Source organism: Xenopus tropicalis, chromosome 7 (assembly GCF_000004195.4).
Source record: "Xenopus tropicalis strain Nigerian chromosome 7, UCB_Xtro_10.0, whole genome shotgun sequence".
Lineage (NCBI taxonomy): Eukaryota > Metazoa > Chordata > Amphibia > Anura > Pipidae > Xenopus > Xenopus tropicalis.
The window spans coordinates 63545163-63571005 of NC_030683.2; the positions used below are offsets into that span (position 1 = coordinate 63545163).

Here is a 25843-nt window from a genome sequence, read left to right on the forward strand (position 1 = left end):
CCAGAAAGAATTAGCCACAATTAGTCAGAAAATGCAGGGACAAAACATGACTTTTCAGCAGTAAAGTAACTTTTTCACCAAAATTACATTACTATGTATATGCATTGTTTTCAGACGTATGTAAAGAATGTGTTACCTGATGACAGTACCCTACTAACCTTTGTATTCCTGCTGGTTTTCCACAAGCAGGATCGCAACTCAACTTGTAACCTGGAAATGTAGAATCCTCAAAGCCAACATTCTGTAATTTGAGATCTATGGCAAAAATGGATAACAGAGTAGCTGCGAGTGGGCATTAAATCAGGAAATCATTTTGTCTGATATGACTGGTGGTTACCAGATAGTGAATGGCAGTTTCTGAAGTTAGTTATGAAGCAGCCACAACTCCTATTGATAAATTATAGTAGCTGTTCAGATTGTCCAGCTAAGGACTGCTGGTTAATATTTAGAGCAGAATACATAATGGGGCACCTTTAGTTTTCCATTAAATATGTGTACTATAATTGCAGACAGTGATAAATGTGCTGTTTTAATGTCTTAAACCAGCAGATACTAATATATGTCTTCTGCAGTAAACCAGAATAAAATCATCTGACTTTAGCAAGGTGAAAAGAAACTGAAAAAAGGACCTTTTATTCTGGTCCATCAATGAGGAATATTAAGGAGTGGGGATTCTGTTTAAACATCTGGAAGATCCGCAAGTGCACCATCCCCTTGAAATCCAGGTATGCCAATGCTTGCTTTGTGCACATAAAGACAGGTGGCTGGGGAATCAGTCTGATAACACCTTCTAATCTGTACTCAGATTTTGTATACATCTTTGCTGGGGATAATGTTACCCAGGCCTGTGTCCCAAGAATAGGTCATGGACAATACATATAAATGATGTTTTATTTTTCTACTGGGATGCCAGTGTGAGTAATACACCTCTGAAATATTTGACAACATTTTGACAAATATAAACCATCTAAATGTGTAAATAAAGGGCCCTTGATCTGTGGTCTAATTGTAAGAAACTCTGTAAAGGCTGTTCGACAATGTGGTTCCTTTTCCCAACACAGCAGTTTTAGATTTAAGAATATACACCTTCGGTGTATTGTGAATTACCGCCTCACCAATTCTCAATGCAGCAGTTCATCAAAAGAAATAATTTACAAGTACATCAAAAGAAATAATAAATTACAAGCACATCAAAAGAATTAATAATTTAAGTAACTTATCATATGAAGAGGAGCATATCAACTCCAATGCTAAGAGCAACTTGTGCAATATGTACAATGTAATGGGCCTTCTATCTTCCCTGCTAAAGCTGTTCCTGGCCATATCTTTACATATCTGTTTGATCACTGGTACTTTTGTTATGTCATTTGCACCCAGCATCCTGTAGAAAAATGATATTCCTGCCCAACTGCCTGTTTGATGTATGACAATACATGCTGAGCTTCAAATTGCTCCAACACGTATAATAATAAACAGTCTGTCAGATGTACCCACGCTCAGAAGATTTTTAAATTCTTGTCATTCTATCTAGGTTTTAATGTAAGCTGATCAAGTTTTATCAGCTACTGAGCTCTTAAGCAATTTGATCAATGCTGTGTTACAATGTCCCATAGATAAGATGGACATTTGTCTCGCTCCTGTACTGCTTCCCCTGCTAACCCCTTGAATTTGGCAAACTGGAAGCGAGAGAGAGCATCAGCTAAACAATTCTGATGGCCTGGCACATGTTTTGCTCTCAACCAGATAATTTGATGTAAATTATGTCTGAGAATATTAATAACTGCTGGGGATTTTGCGGATAAATTATTAATCATTTGGACCTCTCCCATGTTATCCGAGTGTAGTCTAATTCTTTTGTTCTTTAAATTCTTGCCTCAAATATCCAAATCTACCAATACAGGAAAAATTTCTAGAAGGACTAAATTAGTATTTAGCCCTTCTTGATGCCAACTCATGGGCCAACTATTTACACATCAGCGGCCATTTAGATAAGCTACAAAGCATCCGTATATAGTTCTAATACTGCATTATCAACAAAGTTCTCTTGTAAGCACGTCCTACCATTATACCTTTCTAAGAAATCCCGCCACACAACCAGGTCTGCTTTTATAGACTGAGGTATTCATAAAGTATTCGGGCAAATACCGAACCGAATCTGAATCCTAATAAACATATGGTAATTAGGTTTTGGAAAGGTTAAAGTGGCGAAATATTTTCAACTTCTATGTGACAAAAAGTAACGTGATTTTGCAGTTTCGGTTCCGCCAGGAGCATGAATTCAGCCAAATCCCAATCCTGCTGAAAAAAGCCGAACCTTGGCTGGATCCCAAACCGAATGCTGGATTCAGTGCACCCCTAGGATTTAGTATAGTTAAGCATGAGATCATCCACAAACAGGCATACTTTATATTGTAAAGCTGTTTTTTATTGTTTAAACAAAATTCTAAAAATAAATCATTATTAATAAAAACACTATACATTTCCACTAGTAATGCTGTAGAATACTGATCCCCAACCAGTGGCTCCTAAGCAACATGTTGCTTCCCAACCCCTTGGATGTTGCTCACAGTGGCCTTAAAGTAGGTGCATATTTTTGAATTCCTGGCTTGAAGGCAAGTTTTGGTTGCATAAAAAACAGGTGTACTCATGTAGGCTGCCAGTACACATAGGGGATACCAAATAGCCAATCATAGCTCTTATCTGGCACTCCCAGGAACATTTTTCATGCTTGTGTTGCTCCCCAACTCTTTTTACATTACAATTGGGGGTTGGGGATCCCTGCTGTAGAATATGGCAGCTGGCTAGAGATAGTTTATCTGTAGGGAACTTCCTTATTTATTAATCTGGCACAGTGCTGTCCAACCCCCCTCTGTGTGGCCCCCCACCTGTCTGGCTGCTTTGATGGCTAAAGGTGGCCATACACGCACCAATATTATCGTACGAAACCTCGTTTCGTACGATAATCGGTGCGTGTATGGTATGTCGGCGAGTCGACCGATATCGCAGGAACCTGCTGATATCGGACGACTCGCCGATCGGACCAGTTGGAACATTTTGATCGGGCGCCATAGAAAGCGCCTGACCAAAATTCTCCCTTCAGATCTGAATCGGCAGAAGGAGGTAGAAATCCTATTGTTTCTACCTCCTTACCTGCCGATTCAGCCCTGAATGGTGTGTGGCGGATCTTACGATGTTTCGTGCGACCGATGGTCGTACGAGACATCGTCAGATCGCCACGTGTATGGCCACCTTTAGTCTTGTGTAAGCTTTAAATGGTATCAGTACTGTGATTAACTGGCCCCCTGCATGGTTCACACCTCAGATTCAGGCTGTAAACCCTCTGTATTGTTTAAAAATGTAATCCCCTGTGTTGTTCACACCTTTTAATCTCTGCATTGTTCACCCCCTGCAGTGTTCACACCTCAGGCTCAGGCTGTAATCACCCACATTGTTCACCGGTTCACACCTCAGACAGAAACCCAAAAATAATCCCTGCACACTACAAAAAGAACATATACTGAGGTGGTACTGCAATTGAAAAGTTTTTTAATATATAGTTATTTTGCAGACTGTAGGAGCAGTGCTAGCATTGTGTCACTGTATACTGCCTGTGTGTGCCATACACACAGGCAGCATAGGGCAAGCAGAGTATGGCACACACAGGCAGGGTAGGGCAGGCAGAGTATGGCACACACAGGCAGGGTAGGGAAGGCAGAGTATGGCACACACAGGCAGGGTAGGGAAGGCAGAGTATGGCACACACAGGCAGGGTAGGGAAGGCAGAGTATGGCACACACAGGCAGAGTATGGCACACAGGCAGGGTAGGGCAGGCAAAGTATGGCACACACAGGCAGGGTAGGGCAGGCAGAGTATGGCACACAGGCAGGGTAGGGCAGGCAAAGTATGGCACACACAGGCAGGGTAGGGCAGGCAGAGTATGGTACACACAGGCAGAGTAGGGCAGACAGAGTATGACACACAAAGGCCAAAAATGGCACACACAGTCAAAGTATGGCACACGCAGGCAGGGTAGGGAAGGCAGAGTATGGCACACACAGGCTGGGTAGGGAAGGCAGAGTATGGCAGGTTTTTGCTGTACTACAACCATTAATATGGGTATGGTCATGTGATAACACGGATGTGGTTTCAAAAAGGGGAGTGGTCAAAACTGTCTTCCATTATCGGTCCTCCACCAGCTAGGCAGGAAAAATTCCGGCCCTCGGTACCACAGAAGTTGGACAGCACTGATCTAGCAGATTGAGCGAAAAGTTTGTTTTCTTATAGATAAAGCCATTTTTTCCCTTTGATCCTAATGTACCTAAACTTTTTGTTATCAGCATCCACCAGCCATATCAGACAAAATTATTTAGGGCTCTGGTACACGGGGAGATTAGTCACCCGCGACAAATCTCCCTTGTTGCGGGCGACTAATGTCCCCAATATGACATCCCACCGGCGAAAATGTAAATCGCTGGTGGGATGGCATACGTGGCGATGCGATAGCCGAAGTTGCCTCGAGAGGCAACTTTGGCGATTTCCGCAAATCGCGCCGCCGCGTATGTCATCCCACCGGCGATTTACATTTTCGCCGGTGGGATGTCATATCGGGGAGTTTTGTCGCGGGCGACTAAACTCCCTCCTGTGCCAGAGCCCTAAATGTGTTAACCCTATATTTACAATAGATATTAAGTTTCAGAAGCTTTGGTAATTCTATATTTCCAGGTTAGCTGCTTGTGGAAAACCAGCTGAACCGCAGGGTTAGACAGGCTGGGATTTGTGGGAAGGCCACATAGGCATGCCACATAGGTGGCATGTTTTTCCTCTTCTGTAATTTTTTTGAGATTTTAAGGTATTTGAATCTCCCATGCCCTGTCCTCAGTGCTATGGTGTCTGTAGGAACTAAGTGAACCTAATATGCGCATGACTAGAATGCATAATGTGTGTTTAATTGTGCACGTTCTAACTTTACAAAGATCTCTGCCCTGCAATGATTTTTTTTGTGTTTGTGGATGATGTTTTATTTGCAGAATTAAGATTTATAATGTGTTTTTCAGCCCAAATACAAATTAAGCTTTATCTAAAGGCGCATTTACGAGTGCAATTACAGTGTGCAAAGTGCAATTTTGAGCATAATTTGCCATCTTTTTTTGCCCACAGTGCAGCAAGGACTGGCTTTAAAGGCAAGTATGTAAAATGAATAGAATTTTTTTACGCAATGACTGTTAATGTTTTGTGCAGCCTCAACTGCATTAAATTAAAAGCCAGCCATAAGTGATCCCCCATATTGGCATATAAACCATTACCCGTTTTCCATTCTACTTTACTAGACAGAGACATGAAATGTGGGCTCATTTACTAAAGGAGAAATTTGGTGCAATTTGTAGGAATGGGCAAAATCTGAGCTTTTGTTGCAGAATTCAGGTTCAAAATCTGAGTGCCTGGCATAAAATTTAAACTCTAATTATCAACTCTTGCAGGCATAGAGGAAACCCTGCATGACTTCCTTAACACCTTAAAATTATTAGTTGAGGTAATCAGTCATAAATATGCCCCTTATTTGTCAAGTAACATTAGAGCATAAGTTGACTTTTCACAAAATTTTGTATTATTCTGTGATTTTTTTTTTTTTAATTTGCATTTGCAAACTAGGGTTGGCATTTGGTTTGGAATTAGGTTGAAACCCTTGTGGTATATTCTGCCGGATCGTAAAAGTTGTTGGTTCGTTATTTTTATTTATGTTACTAGAAATTTCCCATGTTTTACCCCCTGTTCAACATAGGTTCCCAAAATTCCAGAGTGATTGTGCAGTGATGTGATATTAATAGCAGGGCACTCAAAAATATTTCTTTAGAAGATAATTTTATTAACAAAGTACCTAATGCGTTTTGACCCCCCACAAAGTATAGGGGGTCTTCATCAGGGCACAGTAAAAAGCAGGCAGATGATGCTTCTTGATGGTAAAAGATGCTTAGAGATGCCTTCTATGACTATCTATATTCTTTTTAATATAGTTATATAGGGTTGAAAAAAGACTAGAATCCATCAAGTTTAACCCTTCCAAGTAAACCCAGCACACACAAACCTATACTGACCTATCTATACACTAACATACATAAACTATATATATACAAACATTAATACTAACTAACTAATAGCCTTGGATACTATGCTTGTTCAAGAATCCATCCAGGCCCCTCTTAAAGGCATTAACAGAATCTGCCATCACAATATCACTAGGAAGGACATTCCACAACCTCACTACCTTCACCATGAAAAGCCACCTTCGCTGCTTCAAGCATGCAAGCGCTTTTTTTCCAGAGAAAACAACCCCAACCTCGACAGGCTAACCTCATAGTTTAAATCTTCCATCCCCTTTACCAGTTTAGTTGCATGTCTTTGCACGCTCTCCAGCTCATTAATATCCTTTTTGAGGACTGGAGCCCAAAACTGTACTGCATACTCAAGGTGAGGTCTTACCAGGGACCTATAAAGAGGCAAAATTATGTTTTCATCTCTTGACTTAATGACCTTATTTAAAAAGACAGCACTTTATTTGCTTTAGTAGCCACCGAATGACATGCCTGGAATTAGACAACTTGTTATCTACAAAAACCCCCAGATCCTTCTCCATTAAGGGCTCTGGCACACAGGGAGATTAGTCGCCCGCGACAAATCTCCCTTGTCACGGGCGACTAATCTCCCCAAGTTGCGATTTCCCGAAATCGCGCCGCCGTGTGTGCCATCCCGCCGGCGACTTACATGTTCGCCGGTGGGATGGCGGGTCATGGCAACTCGGGGAGATTAGTCGCCCGTGACAAGGGAGATTTGTCGCGGGCGACTAATCTCCACATGTGCCAGAGCCCTAAGGATTCCCCTAACAAACTACCACTTAGTAGTAAATGGAAATAAAACAATCACTCTATGATATACTACCAGTATAGACTCTTTTATCCAAAATGCTTGGAACCTGGGGTTTTCCATATAAGGAAGCTTTTTCCAGATAAGGGACCCCATACCTTTATTAAGACTTCTAAATTTAAAATACATTAAAACACATAGGAATCATATAATGTGTTTGTATATATTTATATAAAATGCACTACGAAAAATAGTTGGTTATACAGAGATAATAGAAAACTGAAGTCATTGAAGAAATTATGTTCCTTTTAACTGTTATGATTGATACTTTGTGGACAATTAGGTTTTAACATTTTCTAGAACAAATAAATATGGCAGAAATTGAAGCGGCTTTGAATGTGTCACGTACCTTTAAGGATAAGTGAGTCGTTGCCGGGAGCACTGAAGATAGCTAGCCTCACCTACACCTCCCACAAGGAAGAACAGTCTCTGAGGTTAGTAACAGGACTGGCTCCTGTGGAGGAGTGGCAGGAGTGCCATAAAGGAGGCCGACGTCAAAGACAGAATCGGCAGGCAAAAACGAAGTCAGGCGGGCAAGAAGGTCGGTCAGAAATCAGGCAGGGTCAGGAACACAAGAATCAGGCAGCATAACAATGCTCAGAGTCACAGGCAATGCACAAATGATCACTTCGCAAAGCGAGTAGGCCACAGCTGCCTTAAATTGTAAATGGACATGCGCACAGCGTCAAAACGTGCGCGCACGCGGCGCATCCTTGTGTTCGGTGCAACGGTACCGACACACGTCCAGTCACTGAAGGCAGCGGATGGAGTGGCAGAGAAGGGTGCGCCTGACAGAATGAGAGACTGGAATATTAATAGTAGATGGCCAAAATAAAAAGGTTAGCAATAGAGGTCACAGTAACAATAAAATTGTAGCCTAACAGAGCAATAGTGTTTTGGTGTCTGGGGTCATTGACCCCCATTTGAAAGTTGGAAGAAAAAATTAAAACCATTTGAAAAGTTGATTAGAATTAGCCATTCTATAACATACTAAAAGTTAGCTTAAAGATGAACAACCCCTTAAACAGAAGGCTAATCATGGTAATATGGTTTACATAGCTAGGGTTTCAACTCATTTTGTATTTCACTGCCAAAACATGCCAAGACAGGACCTGTATTGCAAATTTACCAGCAAGTGCTTTGTTAATTTGTAACTTAAGCCCTGATTTACACCAAACCCTAAGTATGTCTTATCCCTTCTCTGCCCCGATTCATTCAGAATCTGGATCATCACTTCTGTTCCTTGTGCCATCACCATACCCCTTTATGTCATGACGTGTTTAGCCACCACAGCCTGGCTGGTGAAAAGTTTTTGAAAAGTTGGCAACCCTGTATTTACAGTATACAGTGGAGGAAATAATTATTTGACCCCTCACTGATTTTGTAAGTTTGTCCAATGACAAAGAAATGAAAAGTCTCAGAACAGTATCATTTCAATGGTAGGTTTATTTTAACAGTGGCAGATAGCACATCAAAAGGAAAATCGAAAAAATAACTTTAAATAAAAGATAGCAACTGATTTGCATTTCATTGAGTGAAATAAGTTTTTGAACCCTCTAACAAAAAAAGACTTAATACTTAGTGGAAAAACCCTTGTTTGCAAGCACAGAGGTCAAACGTTTCTTGTAATTGATGACCAAGTTTGCGCACATTTTAGGAGGAATGTTGGTCCACTCCTCTTTGCAGATCATCTCTAAATCCCTAAGGTTTCGAGGCTGTCTCTGTGCAACTCTGAGCTTGAGCTCCCTCCATAGGTTTTCTATTGGATTAAGGTCCGGAGACTGACTAGGCCACTCCATGACCTTAATGTGCTTCTTCTTGAGCCACTCCTTTGTTGCCTTTGCTGTATGTTTTGGGTCATTGTCGTGCTGGAACACCCATCCACGACCCATTTTCAGTTTCCTGGCAGAGGGAAGGAGGTTGTCGTTCAGGATTTCACGATACATGGCTCCGTCCATTTTCCCGTTAATGCGAATAAGTTGTCCTGTGCCCTTAGCAGAAAAACACCCCCAAAGCAAAATGTTTCCACCCCCATGCTTGACGGTGGGGACGGTGTTTTGGGGGTCATAGGCAGCATTTTTCTTCCTCCAAACACAGCGAGTTGAGTTTATGCCAAAGAGCTCTATTTTGGTCTCATCAGACCACAGCACCTTCTCCCAGTCACTCACAGAATCATTCAGGTGTTCATTGGCAAACTTCAGACGGGCCTGCACATGTGCCTTCTTGAGCAGGGGGACCTTGCGAGCCCTGCAGGATTTTAATCCATTGCGGTGTAATGTGTTTCCAATGGTTTTCTTGGTGACAGTGGTCCCTGCTAATTTGAGGTCATTAACTAACTCCTCCCGTGTAGTTCTAGGATGCTTTTTCACCTTTCTCAGAATCATTGACACCCCACGAGGTGAGATCTTGCGTGGAGCCCCAGAGCGAGGTCGATTGATGGTCATTTTGTGCTCCTTCCATTTTCGAACAATCGCACCAACAGTTGTCACCTTCTCTCCCAGCTTCTTGCTAATGGTTTTGTAGCCCATTCCAGCCTTGTGCAGGTCTACAATTTTGTCTCTGACATCCTTGGACAGCTCTTTGGTCTTTCCCATGTTGGAGAGTTTGGAGTCTGCTTGATTGATTGATTCTGTGGACAGGTGTCTTTTATACAGGTGACTAGTTAAGACAGGTGTCCTTAATGAGGTTGACTAATTGAGTAGAAGTGTCTAACCACTCTGTGGGAGCCAGAACTCTTAATGGTTGGTAGGGGTTCAAAAACTTATTTCACTCAATGAAATGCAAATCAGTTGCTATCTTTTATTTAAAGTTATTTTTTCGATTTTCCTTTTGATGTGCTATCTGCCACCTACCATTGAAATGATACTGTTCTGAGACTTTTCATTTCTTTGTCATTGGACAAACTTACAAAATCAGTGAGGGGTCAAATAATTATTTCCTCCACTGTATATCCCTGACATATACATACCAATTATTCCTTATTCACCCCCAGTACAAAATATTGTACTTTTGTTATCAGCATCCAGTTAACCCTTCTTTATGTCTTTGGAATATGGAAGGAAACTGTGCTACCTGGTCAAATCACATACAAGCACAGGGGGAACATACAAACTCTTTCCTCTTAGCAAACCTAGAACCCGAGCATTACAAGGCAGCAGTGCTAACCACTGTTTGTCCTGTATGCAGCATAGGTCTCAAATTTCCCTTTCAAATGAATTTTAAGTTGCTGTAAGTGGGCACAGGCCATAAGCCATATCAGATCTTACGGGCTGTACATTCTGCTATGCTTTTTTTGCCATATGAAACCTTATTCTCGTTCCCTAAAAAGAATTATCCGTCCCCTTGACTGAAGTTTGAATTGTTTTTTCTTTAATTCTCCAGCTTATATATTATGGTAGCCCTCTGTGCTATGGGCATGCAATTAAGATTAATTTATTTTGCTGACAGTTATCTGTCTGTCGTGTCTATCTAACCATGCCCTAAACTCTTGTTTATTTTTTTTCACTCTCAATAGATTGCATCTGAGCAGTTCAGAGGCCGTTCAGCAATCTTTACTGCCGCCACAAAATATGGAAAAATCAGATGACAGAAGAGAAGTTGTGTTACTGGCCACTGGCTCTTTTAACCCGATCACAGTTATGCATCTCAGGCTGTTTGAACTTGCAAGAGACTATCTGCATGAAACAGGTATCACATCAAGCTGAGATAATAAAATTGTGCCTCTGTAAAATTTTCATAGCAGTCCAATAATTTTTGTTCTCATGTTTTGCTGACATATCATCATGTTCAGGGCTGGACTGGGAGTAAAAAGCATGCATGTGCTTATGGTTAGGTTTGAAACAGCAATAAATGCAATACCTCAGTTCATCATAGGGTTGGCTTAACAAAATATGGAGTTGAACATATGTAAGATTTGAAATAATATTATAATATTATTCACATGTAAGATTTGAAATAATATTTCTAATATTATTCACATGTAAGATTTGAAATAATATTTCTAATATTATTCACATGTAAGATTTGAAATAATATTTATAATTGTATTTTTATTATTATTATTATTATTATTATTATTATTATTATTGTTTTGAGAAGCAGACAAATAATTCACACCAATAAATGTTTATTAAAATGAATATATTTAATAATAAATCAAGCAATTGTTACATAAATGATAAATGATTATTAAAGCTAAAACAGTATTTAAATATATATACAGGGTGGCACTCTGCTTCAGCTCTTAGCTCGGGTGCAAGGTAAATGAACATGGGGATATAGAACATGGGGTTGGTTAGCATGGGTTGGCTGTTCATGCATTTTTAATACACAATTGATTGTTTTTGGAATATAACTCGGTGTTGCTGGTCTTTTTTGGATATATATATATATATATATATATATATATATATAATTACATATTATTTATAAGTCTACATTATAGTTATCTAACAAACACTAAACATTAGTGGTCTGGTTACTTTTCTCCAGAAGGTCCATCATAGAAACCTCTGCATCCTCCAGAACTTCTGGTCTCCAGTTCTCTCATGCTGTCCCCCTGTAACTGGCTCTCTCACTACTGTCTAGTGCTCACTTTTCCCCACCTGCCTCCACAGCTAACATGCTAACTGATCAGAGGGGGAAGATAAAAATCACACATAACCTTTGTTAAAAAACTGTTGAGGTTTCTCACATACAGTAATGAGATTTACAGCTCCTGTAGCAGATGTACTGCCCCACCACCATTCACAGGGAAACCCCTTGATATGTAAGCTTCCTAGACAACTAGCTTAGTAATCAGGAAATTCCCACATGGAGGGTGAAGGACTTTACAACGAAAACGACTTTGTCATATCAGAGACATTTTATTATGGCAACCATTAATGTACTGTATATATTTAAGCTGAAAGTAAAGGGATTACTGAAACCCAAATGATGTAACACTAAAAAATGTTTAAAACTTGGGGTATCATGAGGTGAAATTTAACCTAATTATAAAAACACTCACAGTTGATCATACTCAGAATTTGCCAATTATAAAATCCCACACACCACTTTTAGAGGCTTAGTATCCAGCTTACATTGCTACATTGTCTGTGCCCCGTATGTACCACGTACCCACCTTATTCTAATCTCCCCCTGTACCACTGCCCTAAAAAAAAAGAAAAAAAATTTCACTCAGGCAAAAAACCCCACAACTCAAACTATGCCTTAGTGTTTTTTACTCTTTTCTTAAATCTTAACCATAGACTGCGCTCATAGGGCCCTGCAAAGCTATGTAGCTCATTTAGGCATATGACAAATATAGCAATAAAGGGAATCATTGTAATCAATACTCTCTTAACTGCCTGTTACCGCTAGAGGGCACCTTTCGGAAATACTTAAGTTGGCCTTTAAGTAACTGCTTTTAACCTCATATGTCTCCAATAAGAAGAGCTTTTAAATGTGAAGGGGTAACAGGCATTTAGAGGTGCTTTTTGTTCTGCGTTATGCACCACAGTCCATAGCCACCTGCACAAAGCTAACATTTTACAGATAAGTGGTAAAAAGTAAATGTTATTTATTATGGGTACTGATGCAGGATTGTGGGCATCTTTTAAGGTGACTTTTTCCATACTGCACAGTCATTGAAGTGGCAGCAGCTAGTGTGGTGATAATGCAGAAAGTCAGTGCCTCTTGGGCCATAGTGTTAAAAATAAATACATTCGGATTCTATATTAACACTTTCTTTCATATCAGTGTTGACTTCTTATTCTGATATATAGATATGTAAAATGTGCAATAACACTCTAGGGAGGAATCTGATCTCCAGTGTCTGCAGCACTATTTCAACATTACATATCGCAATCCTCCAATAGGGGTTATTGTGCGTGTGTGAGAATTTAGCTAAATAAAACATCATTGCCAAATGCGCACCACATTTACTAGTCTCCTTTATGACTGCAGGAAAAGATCTAAATGTATTTCTTTTGTTGCACTTTTTTGTGTGCAAGCTAGGTCTTGGTAGATTTCTGTTCAGCTGTGTTTAACTTTTAGGTACATCCGAGCCTCTGCTTTTTCACAGGTTTGTATAATTGGTCGAGTTACAATGGAATATCTGGTTCCTTGCACAGAACTGTGTTGAAAAGTTCAGCTGCAGATACTGTCTTAGGATTCCTGTCCACTTTATTCACAGCTTGTTGCATCTTTCATAATTGTCCAGCTCTTCCATTGTGTTAGTGAGAAGGTAAACATACTTGTGATATTTAGTGGCTCTGTGAATCAAACTATTACCGGTTTGTTCTGTGACTTCTAAACTGTTTCCAGGATGTTCACAGCTTCTGGAATTCTGGAATCTGTGAAGTTGGATAAACGTGTGCTTCTCTGGGCTGAATCTGCTATTTCCTAGTTCGAATAAATTCGCATTACAAAATAACCCGAATGTTTGCTTGTTTGTTAAAAAAATCTGAATATGAAAAACTTGATCAAATAAAAAAGCTTGAATACCTTTACCTTGAATTAGCAAGTTTACAAACTTGAAAAACAACTTGAAAAACTCAAAAATCTCAAATTAAAAAAATGGCTTGATTTTGTCTAACAACTACCATTAATTTGTACATAAACTCGCAAGCTTTTAGATGCCAAGTTTTTATATGTTTTGCACTTAATAAATAATGAAAAGTTTTTGAACCATAATTTAGTGCAAATTTTTTTTTTAATTTGAACTTTGATAAATCGCCCCCAAATGCCCTAATAAATGGTCAAGATCTAATTTCATTTTATTCAGATGGACTGAATAGAATTGCCTGTTTGATTTATGAGTATCATTTTCTCAGATTTTTAAATAAAATTGTAATTGGAGGATACAAAATAACCCTAAAATATTACTAAAATCCTCTTTATTTACATTACCAGATTTAGAAGCAACTTTCTTATTTCATCATATTTTGTCTAAAATGTATGTATAATTTATACAAAATAGTTTTCTTCAGTAACCTCATAACAGCAGCTGCAGGTCATCCATACACTTTGCCCTTCAAAGCGTCCTTAAGGATATTAGGTGTTCTTTACCCAAATCCCTTTTAAATAAAATACAAAATTAAAACAAAGTTTTTAAGGATATTCTGCTAATATTCTCTTCTAAAAAACAGGTAAATACAAAGTAATAAAAGGCATAATTTCTCCTGTTGGTGATGGGTACAAGAAGAAAGGCTTAATCGAGGCGTCTCATCGTCTAGCTATGGCAAACCTAGCAACGAAGAACTCCAACTGGATTGAGGTGGATTCATGGGAATGCTCCCAGAAAGAATGGATGGAAACTGTATTAGTGCTCAGGTACACAGAAAAACATTTGAACTATGCATAGATGGGATGGTTAAATGATTACTGGGATGTCTGATGTTTTCCTACTGCAAATGCCCCTATAAGTTGTGCATTTTATTTTAATAGGATGCGTAGCTGAATAAATAGTCCCAATCAATTTATATATTTTGTAAGGTAAGTTTATTACAAGATTGGTGACATTCAACAGTATGCTGCTTTTGGAGGCATTCAGATAAATGAGTGCTGTTTTGAGTTCAACTTTATTTTATTCATATTAGTTCAACTTTATTTTATCTATTAGTTAAAATCACGTATTAATGATTGTGATCAAAAATCATCCTTGTATTTTAACAAGCTTTTTAGATACTGAGGGGCCGATGCACTACTTTTGCATGCGTTATCACTCATATCGCATGCGTAAAAAAGCACATTATTGCAATGCGTTATCACTCATATCGCATGCGTAAAAAAGCACATTATTGCAATGCGTCATTTACATCGCATTGTGCTAATTATAGAATAGAAATAATACTAACGCGTGATTTACAAACACATATGAAGCATTAAACGTGCTAAATATCGCCTACTAATACTACTTGGGGTAGGCAGTACTTAAAGAACATTGCAATTTGTGAGCGTTTGTGAAGACGAGATGGAGTTTGCAGTCGGATTTTTGTTAGATTTTGAAGGAGGGGATCAACAAGTATGTGAACGTCCTAGAGTGATGCATCCTATAGTTTTCAGGGAAAGGTCAACTCTAGAGGAGGAAATAGTGAGGCGCTACAGGTTAAATAGAGCAGCAATCTACAGCCTGTATGAGGTACTGGAGCCTTACCTGCAGCCACAAACATGCAGAAGCCATGCTGTTCCTGGCATAGTGAAACGTCTGTGCTCCCTTCATTTTTTTGCCATGGGAAGTTTTCAGAAGGTTGGAGGGATATAAGGGGGAGTGTCACAGCCCACATTCTCACGGTGCCTTGGCCAGGTCCTGGATGCCATACGTTCGGTGTCTGGCAATTATATCTCCTTTCCCACCAATAGAAATGAGCGGAACACCGTCAAAAGACAGTTCTATGTTGTGAGTGGAATCCCCAATGTGTTGGGTGCCATAGATTGCACCCACGTGGCATTAAATCCCCCCCCCCCCATACAAGGAGCATATATTTCGGAACCGGAAAAGTTACCATTCCCTTAACATCCAAGTGGTCTGTGACGTTATCATGAACATCATTAGCATTGTGTCGGGATTTCCAGGCTCCTCACATAATGCTTACATCCTGAAGCAGTCCGGACTTTATGCTGATTTTCAAACCGGACAAATGCCTCACGGGTGGCTTTTAGGTAAGTATTTGTGTCATGTCTAGCACAACTTTCCCACATTTGCTTTCTGTCTCCCACTGTCAAACCAGGCCCTGCCTGCCATAAGCATGATTTGCAATTGCAAAAGGGCCCTCTTTTGACAGTGGGAGAGTCAAAGCAGCTACTTGTAGTGTCAGCTATCAGTCTCCCACTGTCACATCTGTTGCAAAAGGGCCCTCTTTTCACAGTTGGAGACTGGAAGCAGCTTAGTTGATTTCAGCAACTTATTCCATCTTATTTTATTTCAGGAGATGCTGGCTACCCTTGTTCTAGGTGGCTGATGACCCCCATTCCCAGGCCTCGTTCAAGGGCCGAATGTGCTTTCAACGAAGCACATGTCAGAGCGCGGTCTGTGCTTGAGGGAATTTGTGTTCTTAAAAGCTGTTTCCGATGCCTGGACAAGTCGGGAGGAAGTCTTATGTACAGCCCCACTAAAGTTGCCCAGATAGTAGTAGCCTGTGCTGTACTGCACAATGTAGCTAACCGGCATGGCTTACCTGTTTTTGTGGCTGAGGACCGGGATGACCCATTTCATCCTATACGTCCTGTCCAAAGTGCTGATGACAGAGGCAATCGAGTACGGAGAGAAATCGTTAACAATTACTTTGCCTGTAAGTACCTACAATCTTTAATACCATAAAAAAGAAACACAAAACAACATCTTAAACAATACTGTTTTTATTTACAGTGAAAATAGTTGCACGCTTACAAAAGAAATGCCAATTTATTTTATTTCTCTCAGCAGTAGTGAGTAGCAATATACAACATTTGTGCATTGGTAGGAACTAGGATTGAGTAACTGTTTATTGCTGATAATAATTAACTCATTAAAGATGCAGCTAAGTTTAAAATAGTTGTATATTAAAAACAAAATGGATCTTATCCACTAAGGCTCATGTCCCTTGGAGTGGGTGAGTCCCCCCCCCCCCCACAACAAATAGCAAAAAGAGAAATGTTTATTTACATAGCACTATAAGCACATAGGACTAATGTGTATTAATATTATTGCTTAATACAACATTTTTCCATGAAAAATACAAAAATAAAAGATTTCTTACAAATAGTAAAATAACACTTTGCTTGCAAATTTACAGTGAGGAATTATAATGAAACACTTTAACCAAATCTGTCCCTCAGCACATGAAGAAAACATGGACATTTATTTTTTTTTACGAAGCTGTCGAGTTGTAGTTGCAGAAGTGCTTGCTGAACTATCTGCACTATCTTTACTACTATAGCGTGTTGGCATTACACGACTGGTATGTAGAACACTTAGCAAGTTTTTGTTCATTTCCTGTTGTGAATTACTCATGTTCTCTAAAATGGCATATTGTTTTTCCAACAAAGCAATTTTTTTTCCCTGTACCTTTAAGTGCTGCTCATGCAGATTAAACATAGCTGCCTTGTATGACGCTTGTCGTGCCTGACTGTCATTGTAGGCTGTTGTGGCAACACACAAATCTAGGTGTACAACGTGCATTTTTTTCATTAGAGACTTGTGATACTAAATAAGTGGAAAAAATGTTTTCACCTTCCATTATTTGGGTGGGAAGATGAGATATTGGGGTTTTGGCCTTATGTTTAACAACTGGTTATTGGGGACATTCTGAGGGGTCATATTCATCATCTGAAAATTTCACCAGACCCAGACTGTCTTGCATCATCATCAGCACTAAACATTCTTTTCCATTTCAGGAGCCTGTCGGTGTTGCGAGTGGAGCTGACCTGATAAGTGTCCATCCAAGTGTCGTTTTCCACCTTTATTTAAAAAAATTTATGTTAATTTCAAGGTTTTGCATTATGTTTATCATTTCTTTTACAACATTACAAAGTTGATTTTGAAAAATGTATTTGTGGACAATGATTCATTCCAAAAAAGGTAAAATGTTTTGCCATACAGAGTGCAAGGGCAAAAACAAGTTGGAAAGATTGGCCAAAAGTTCAAGATGAACTGACTGCACCTAACCCAGCAAGACACACTTGGCCTATAACACACTTATCTTATTACCAATACACTGTACTTCTGTAATTGAAACACCTGCAATATACACGGACACAATTCACTCTCATGCCATTGCACAAGCCTGACACAAAACACATGTCCTACAAAATTAGGAAACAATATTACCTGGAATAGTAGAAACTGAGGATTTGTCTGCCTTTGCTTTTGACAGGTGGTGGTAAGGATGAATCTGTTTTACAAAACATTGTATTCCATTAATATTAAGCTTCTCTGCAAGAGAAAATACACTTGTAATAATGTCTTTACACCTACCTTTGCTGAGATTTCTGTCCAAATCAAAGACGCCAGCGACACCAGTCATGTAGTCTCCATGTATACAAGGCATAAGCTGCTCCTCATAGGTTGTGTAAAAAACTTTTTTGAAAGGCCCTTCTCCAGTTCCAATAACATATATGAATGCTTTTATTGTGTTGCATACAATAAGCAATCCCATAACAATGCAGTCACTTTTTGTTAGTCATTGTTGCCCCAATCAATCCCCTTTCTTTCAAGTGTAACAATACTAAGGTATGCTCTGACACAAACCCTACTAAAATGCTGCAAGTTGCTAATAAGTGGCCTCGCTAACGCACATGGCTCTCCCTTATATTCTGTATTAAACAATGCTTCCACAATGATCCTCCTTTATAAAGGAGAGTACAGGGCATTAACAATTTTGGGAATATGTTAATGACCCCCTATTTGCTGTCTTAATTTGTTGTTGTACTCAACAGCTTTTGGTACATAAGTAGTGCACATAATGATAGGCGTGCATATGTATGTACGTACATACATACATACATAACATAAAAAGTAAAGAAAGCAAGAAAGAAGCAAAAAAAAAAAGGAAGGAAAGACAATAAGCCAAAAGGAAAAGCAGATTGAGGAGAAAAGCAGATGAGCAAGTGTTAAATAGAAATATCAATGTAAGATGTGTACCTATATCTTGATTCTTCCGCAAGGTTTTTCTCCAGGACCCTTTTGATGTCCTGATATCGTTTTTTGCAATGCTACACACTCCTGAGACAGACCCCGACACTATTCACATGGTCAGCTATGTCGTTCCAGTATCTGTTTTTCACAGCTGTAGATGTTTTTACGGCATATTTTCTGATGATTCTGTTGTACACTGGCACTAACTTCTCCATAAGAGCCTCATTTTCAAATTTAGAAAATTTTTAGATTTAGAGAGTCTGCTCTCATGCTGTTGTTTCTTGCTTTGTTTGGGTGAGGAGTGGGTGTGAAGTTCCTCACTTTCCACTTCACTTGCTTTCTGTGGCTGATAATCTTTATCTGTGCCTTCAATATCTGAAAACTGTGGGCTGCTGATGTAGCCAGGCCTCTCTTTCTCACTGTCACTGCTGGACAAATGTGACAGTGCAGAACTTGGAATATTTGCATATGTTGGATTGCATATGTCCCTTCACGTGCAGCTTTGGTGGTGTGGGATAAATCTCTAATGTAGAAGCTGCTTTTTTCCTGTAGGCTTTCAATTTTGGTTTTTGGCCTCTGCTGGTGTTTTGCAGTGTGTCTGCTTTTTGGCACCTGTGAGCCCTCATGCCTCCATCTCCTCTCAGCTCTCTCATGCCCCAGCCTACCTTGGTGTTCCTTCATTTTTGGGACCTTCTTCCTACCACCACTGCTTTCTTTAAGATCACTCTCATCCCTCCTCTCCATTGCTTGCCTCGCCAAGGGTTTTTTTGGCGCTTCATGGGCGATAACTGTGCAGCTGCACCTTTCGCGCTCTCCATCTCAGCACTCGCAGCGAACTGCACAAAATGGCAGAAGTCATGTGGTACACGACGTGTAATGCTTACATGCGGAATATCGCTAATATCGCATGCGGCGGAAAATAATGCTTGAAAAACGGTCATCGGCAGATAAATAACGTCAAGAACATTGCTTCTTAATTCAGACAAGTGTCCTTTTAGTAAATCGATCGTAAAAAAAAATGATGTGATAGTATTTTTAACGCATGCTATAAATATCACTCGTTTTTTCGACCTTTAGTGAATCAGCCCCTGAGTTTCTTGATAGTTACCTGCTGAAGAATGAGGGCAGGTGTGTTTTTTTTTTTTTGCAGTATGGTTAAATGTCTTGTTTAAAGGGCAGCTATAGCATGAACAGAAAATAATTGTTTTGACTACCTTTATGGCATAGGTTTCTTTTATCCCTGTATCTCATAAAGCTTAGCCATCTAATCTTTTCCAATTTCTATTAATGGTTCCTCAAGCATTGCTCTTCTGTTGTTGTAAAACAGATGCAGTGCAGGTTTGTAATATGCACCATGTGCATTTTTTGTTGCATCCCCTGCATATACTGGAAAAGAACTGCAGTGGTGGAACCCAGAACTTAAGAGGGGCAGGATGGGAACTCTATCTTATATGACATGGAACTGCTGGACTTTGGAAGTATTATAGTAGCCCTATGCCATAGGATGAGAGAAACTTTTTTCTATATGTCTTTTATATGTATGTCACAATCTGTCTTTGGGTGTTTATCTATTTATAGATACTATAATGGCTTTTAAGCCAGATCACTGCATGTAAAGTGTTTATGATAATCCACATTCTTATGGAATAAGAAGTGTTTTGAACATGAGCCACATTCAAATGTAAAGAGAGTTGGGGAGCAACACAAACATAAAAAATCTTCCTGTGGTGCCAAATAAGGGCTATGATTGGATATTTAGTAGCCTCTATGTTGCCTGGCAGCCTACAGAAGGTCAATACCAAAATATGCCTCCAAGCCAGCAATCTAAAAATAGCAACATGGTGAGCAATATGTTGTTCCTGAGCCACTGGTTGGGGATCACTGCCCTAAGGAGTTGCTGTATCACCATCACACCTCTATTCCCAGACATCCCTTGCTAAAATTAGAAAGTGCTACTATACCCCCAGTTAATGAGGCTTTCTTTGTCCTTTAATTTTTTAACCCTTTATTTTGGACTTACAGGCATCACCAGCAAAAACTTGCAAATGCTAATACTTCAGACTCATCAGAGAAAGTTGTACACAAGAAGGGGCACAAGCGGAAAAGAGAAAACAGCTACCAAGATAAGACTGACCGTTGTCTCCAAGAAAGCAAAGGTTTATTATTTAACATATATATATATGAATACTTTGACAGCACTCTTATCTTCAATACACCTCTAGTGCACTGGTGATTTATTTGTTCATTGAAAGTTTGTTAAAATAGCACCCATTTCTGCTCAGTAATAAGGATCCTTATGCATTGTGTTTTAAAATATAAACTGCAACAACCACACTATCGAATGTTATATGGGTATAGGATCCGTTATCCAAAAATCTGTTATCCACAAAGCTTCAAATTATGGGAAGGCAATCTTCTATATACTCCATTTAAATCAAATAATTTATTTATTTCTCTGTAATACAGTACCTTGTACTTGATCCCACCTAATATATAATTAATCGTTACTGAAGGCAAAAGAATCCCATTGTGTTATTTAATGTTTCATTTTTTTTAGCAGGTATAAAGATCAAAATTACCCCTTATTTGAAAACTCCAGGTCCCAAGCATTCTGGATAACAAGTCCTGTACCAGCATTATCCATTACTCACTAATGGATAAGCCTTAAAAAAATTAAAAGCTAACAACATCAGAGTCAGAGTTTGGACATTGTTAGTGTAGGATGGCCTAATCATAAGATTCCTAGTCTAACAAGCAAATATAGCATGATGTAAGAAAGTCAAGTTGGGGGCTACTTGCTGTAGAACTGGGGTGTTGGCAAGAAGCCTTCATTAGAGCAGAGCTGTTCAAATGGAGATCAGTAGGCCAGTTGCAGTCCTCAGGTAATTTTTTTTTTTTACCCCCCCCCCCCCCCCATCCCATACTGTTTCCTAAAATCTTGTCCTTAGATACGTTGTATCCTTGAATATATATATATATATATATATATATATATATATTAATATTGAGTATTGAATATTGATCCCCATAAAGGATAAGTAAGCTTTTTATTTTAAAATTCTCTAAAATTACTGTGTAGAGGCACTTTTTTGAGGTCATCATAGTTGGAGAGAGGAGTGCTTAAAAAGCAAAAGGGAGCGGAGGTTCAAGCTAAACAAGGAAGTAACTTAAAGAACTACTGTTCAGCTGCTTGTAATAGAGAAACAAAATAAATCTGCATGCAGGGAGAAAGGTATGTTATTCTGCGGCCTGAACAGAGTAATCTTAGAGGTTTAAAAAAAAAAAAAAAAAAAAGTTTACTTATTCTTTAAGATTTCAAGGTGAATCACTAATTGAGTGATGATGCCAGTAACATTGATGGGTGTGTACAATAGACACACTGGTGGACAATTTTTTACAGATATTGTGCAGTAATAAAGCACTAGTTTAAACTAGCTTGAAAAGCTGACATTTTTGGAAACTGTTAGTAAGGCAAAAAAGACACATACAGTGGTGTGAAAAACTATTTGCCCCCTTCCTGATTTCTTATTCTTTTGCATGTTTGACACACTTAAATGTTTCTGCTCATCAAAAACCGTTAACTATTAGTCAAAGATAACATAATTGAACACAAAATGCAGTTTTTAAATGAAGGTTTACGTTATTAAGGGAGAAAAAAAACTCCAAATCTACATGGCCCTGTGTGAAAAAGTGATTGTTAAAAAATAACTTAACTGTGGTTTATCAATTTCAATTTTCAATTTCAATATCAATTTCTGTAGTCAACCCCAGGCCTGATTACTGCCACACCTGTTTCAATCAAGAAATCACTTAAATAGGAGCTACCTGACACAGAGAAGTAGACCAAAAGCACCTCAAAAGCTAGACATCATGCCAAGATCCAAAGAAATTGAGGAACAAATGAGAACAAAAGTAATTGAGATCTATCAGTCTGGTAAAGGTTATAAAGCCATTTGTAAAGCTTTGGGACTCCAGCGAACCACAGTGAGAGCCATTATCCACAAATGGCAAAAACATGGAACAGTGGTGAACCTTCCCAGGAGTGGCCGGTCGACCAAAATTACCCCAAGAGCGCAGAGACAACTCATCCGAGAGGCCACAAAAGACCCCAGGACAACATCTAAAGAACTGCAGGCCTCACTTGCCTCAATTAAGGTCAGTGTTCACGACTCCACCATAAGAAAGAGACTGGGCAAAAACGGCCTGCATGGCAGATTTCCAAGGCGCAAACCACTTTTAAGCAAAAAGAACATTATGGCTCGTCTCAATTTTGCTAAAAAACATCTCAATGATTGCCAAGACTTTTGGGAAAATATCTTGTGGACCGACGAGACAAAAGTTTAACTTTTTGGAAGGTGCGTGTCCTGTTACATCTGGCGTAAAAGTAACACAGCATTTCAGAAAAAGAACATCATACCAACAGTAAAATATGGTGGTGGTAGTGTGATGGTCTGGGGTTGTTTTGCTGCTTCAGGACCTGGAAGGCTTGCTGTGATAGATGGAACCATGAATTCTACTGTCTACCAAAAAATCCTGAAGGAGAATGTCCGGCCATCTGTTCGTCAACTCAAGCTGAAGCGATCTTGGGTGCTGCAGCAGGACAATGACCCAAAACAAACCAGCAAATCCACCTCTGAATGGCTGAAGAAAAACAAAATGAAGACTTTGGAGTGGCCTAGTCAAAGTCCTGACCTGAATCCTATTGAGATGTTGTGGCATGACCTTAAAAAGGCGGTTCATGCTAGAAAACCCTCAAATAAAGCTGAATTACAACAATTCTGCAAAGATGAGTGGGCCAAAATTCCTCCAGAGCGCTGTAAAAGACTCGTTGCAAGTTATCGCAAACGCTTGATTGCAGTTATTGCTGCTAATGGTGGCCCAACCAGTTATTAGGTTCAGGGGGCAATTACTTTTTCACACAGGGCCATGTAGGTTTGGATTTTTTTTCTCCCTAAATAATAAAAACCCTCATTTAAAAACTGCATTTTGTGTTTACTTGTGTTATCTTTGACTAATAGTTACATGTGTTTGATGATCAGAAACATTTTGTGTGACAAACATGCAAAAGAATAAGAAATCAGGAAGGGGGCAAATAGTTTTTCACACCACTGTATATGTATGCATTTACACATGTATGTATGTTCACATTGGTATGCACACATGCATGTACAAACCGGATTCCAAAAAAGTTGGGACACTAAACAAATTGTGAATAAAAACTGAACGCAATGATGTGGAGGTGCCAACTTCTAATATTTTATTCAGAATAGAACATAAATCACGGAACAAAAGTTTAAACTGAGAAAATGTACCATTTTAAGGGAAAAATATGTTGATTCAGAATTTCATGGTGTCAACAAATCCCAAAAAAGTTGGGATAAGTAGCAATAAGAGGCTGGAAAAAGTAAATTTGAGCATAACGAAGAGCTGAAAGACCAAATAACACTAATTAGGTCAATTGGCAACATGATTGGGTATAAAAAGCTTCTCAGAGTGGCAGTGTCTCTCAGAAGCCAAGATGGGTAGAGGATCACCAATTCCCACAATGTTGCGCAGAAAGATAGTGGAGCAATATCAGAAAGGTGTTACCCAGCGAAAAATTGCAAAGATTTTGCATCTATCATCATCAACTGTGCATAACATCATCGAAGATTCAGAGAATCTGGAACAATCTCTGTGCGTAAGGGTCAAGGCCGTAAAACCATACTGGATGCCCGTGATCTCCGGGCCCTTAAAAGACACTGCACCACAAATAGGAATGCTACTGTAAAGGAAATCACAGAATGGGCTCAGGAATACTTCCAGAAACCATTGTCAGTGAACACAATCCAACGTGCCATCCGCCGTTGCCAGCTGAAACTCTACAGTGCAAAGAAGAAGCCATTTCTAAGCAAGATCCACAAGCTCAGGCGTTTTCACTGGGCCAGGGATCATTTAAAATGGAGTGTGGCAAAATGGAAGACTGTTCTGTGGTCAGACGAGTCATGATTCGAAGTTCTTTTTGGAAATCTAGGACACCATGTCATCCGGATCAAAGAGGACAAGGACAACCCAAGTTGTTATCAACGCTCAGTTCAGAAGCCTGCATCTCTGATGGTATGGGGTTGCATGAGTGCGTGTGGCATGGGCAGCTTGCATGTCTGGAAAGGCAGCATCAATGCAGAAAAATATATTCAGGTTCTAGAACAATATATGCTCCCATCCAGACGTCATCTCTTTCAGGGAAGACCCTGCATTTTTCAACAAGATAATGCCAGACCACATTCTGCATCAATCACAACATCATGGCTGCGTAGGAGAAGGATCCGGGTACTGAAATGGCCAGTCTGCAGTCCAGATCTTTCACCTATAGAGAACATTTGGCGCATCATAAAGAGGAAGGTGCGACAAAGAAGGCCCAAGACGATTGAACAGTTAGAGGCCTGTATTAGACAAGAATGGGAGAGCATTCCTATTCCTAAACTTGAGAAACTGGTCTCCTCGGTCCCCAGATGTCTGTTGAGTGTTGTAAGAAGAAGGGGAGATGCCACACAGTGGTGAAAATGGCCTTGTCCCAACTTTTTGGGGATTTGTTGACACCATGAAATTCTGAATCAACATATTTTTCCCTTAAAATGGTAAATTTTCTCAGTTTAAACTTTTGTTCCGTGATTTATGTTCTATTCTGAATAAAATATTAGAAGTTGGCACCTCCACATCATTGCGTTCAGTTTTTATTCACAATTTGTTTAGTGTCCCAACTTTTTTGGAATCCGGTTTGTACATGTTCATATGCACACATGCATATACAGTCATATGAAAACGTTTGGGAACCCCTCTTAATTCTTTGGAGTCTTGTTTATCGTTGGCTGAGCTTTCAAAGTAGCAACTTCCTTTTAATATACAGTATAACATGCCTTATGGAAACAGCAGTATTTCAGCAGTGACATAAAGTTTATTGGATTAACAGAAAATATGCAGTATGCATCATAACAAAATTAGACAGGTGCATACATTTGGGCACACCAACAGAGATATTACATCAATACTTAGTTGAGCCTACTTTTGCAAATGTAACTGCCTCCAGACTTCTCCTATAGTCTTTGATGACTATAGTCTGGATTCTGGATGGTGGTATTTTTGACCATTCGTCAATGACGGCCATTCCAGAATATTGTTCTTTGCCCTCTGCATAAATGCCTTAGTTGATTTCCAACTGTGTTTGGGGTAGGGATGCACCGAATCCAGGATTCAGTTCGTTATTTGGCCAGGATTCGGCCTTTTTCAGCAAGGTTTGGATTTAGCCGAATCTATGGTCATGGCCGAACCAAATCCGAATCCTAATCAGC

At 39.4% G+C, this 25843-nt stretch overlaps 2 protein-coding genes across 14 annotated transcripts in view; both read left to right on the top strand.

Moving 5' to 3' along the window:
• The window catches only part of nmnat1 (nicotinamide nucleotide adenylyltransferase 1), a 35970-nt gene that overhangs the window by 1542 nt on the left and 8585 nt on the right, over window positions 1-25843 (top strand). For 3 of the 11 annotated variants that reach the window (XM_012966630.3, NM_001016772.2, XM_012966629.3), the window contains 4 exon segments: window positions 573-725; window positions 10434-10606; window positions 14050-14233; window positions 20538-20671. In XM_012966630.3, coding sequence (XP_012822084.1) covers window positions 649-725; window positions 10434-10606; window positions 14050-14233; window positions 20538-20671 — 568 coding nt within the window. In that variant the 5' untranslated portion in view covers window positions 573-648. 11 annotated transcript variants of the gene reach the window in all.
• Window positions 15052-17426, top strand: LOC101730730 (putative nuclease HARBI1). 3 transcript variants are annotated; one of them, XM_004916025.4, is made up of 4 exons: window positions 15052-15562; window positions 15829-16191; window positions 16718-16839; window positions 17276-17426. In XM_004916025.4, exons 1-3 carry the CDS (start codon window positions 15442-15444, stop codon window positions 16816-16818), a joined length of 585 nt encoding a protein of 194 aa, XP_004916082.1. In that variant the 5' UTR covers window positions 15052-15441; the 3' UTR covers window positions 16819-16839; window positions 17276-17426. The 3 variants fall into 3 exon arrangements, with proteins under 3 accessions (XP_004916082.1, XP_004916081.1, XP_004916083.1); XM_004916024.4 differs by having other exon boundaries at window positions 16718-17426; XM_004916026.4 differs by lacking the exon at window positions 16718-16839.

Bases quoted from the DNA above. Each gene is read 5' to 3' on its own strand.
- LOC101730730 (XM_004916024.4), top strand. From the start codon at position 15,442: ATGAACATCATTAGCATTGTGTCGGGATTTCCAGGCTCCTCACATAAT. The intron at 15,563-15,828 runs GTAAGTATTTGT...ATTTTATTTCAG, and splicing joins GCCTCACGGGTGGCTTTTAG to GAGATGCTGGCTACCCTTGT. The intron at 16,192-16,717 runs GTAAGTACCTAC...TCTGTCCCTCAG, and splicing joins CGTTAACAATTACTTTGCCT to CACATGAAGAAAACATGGAC.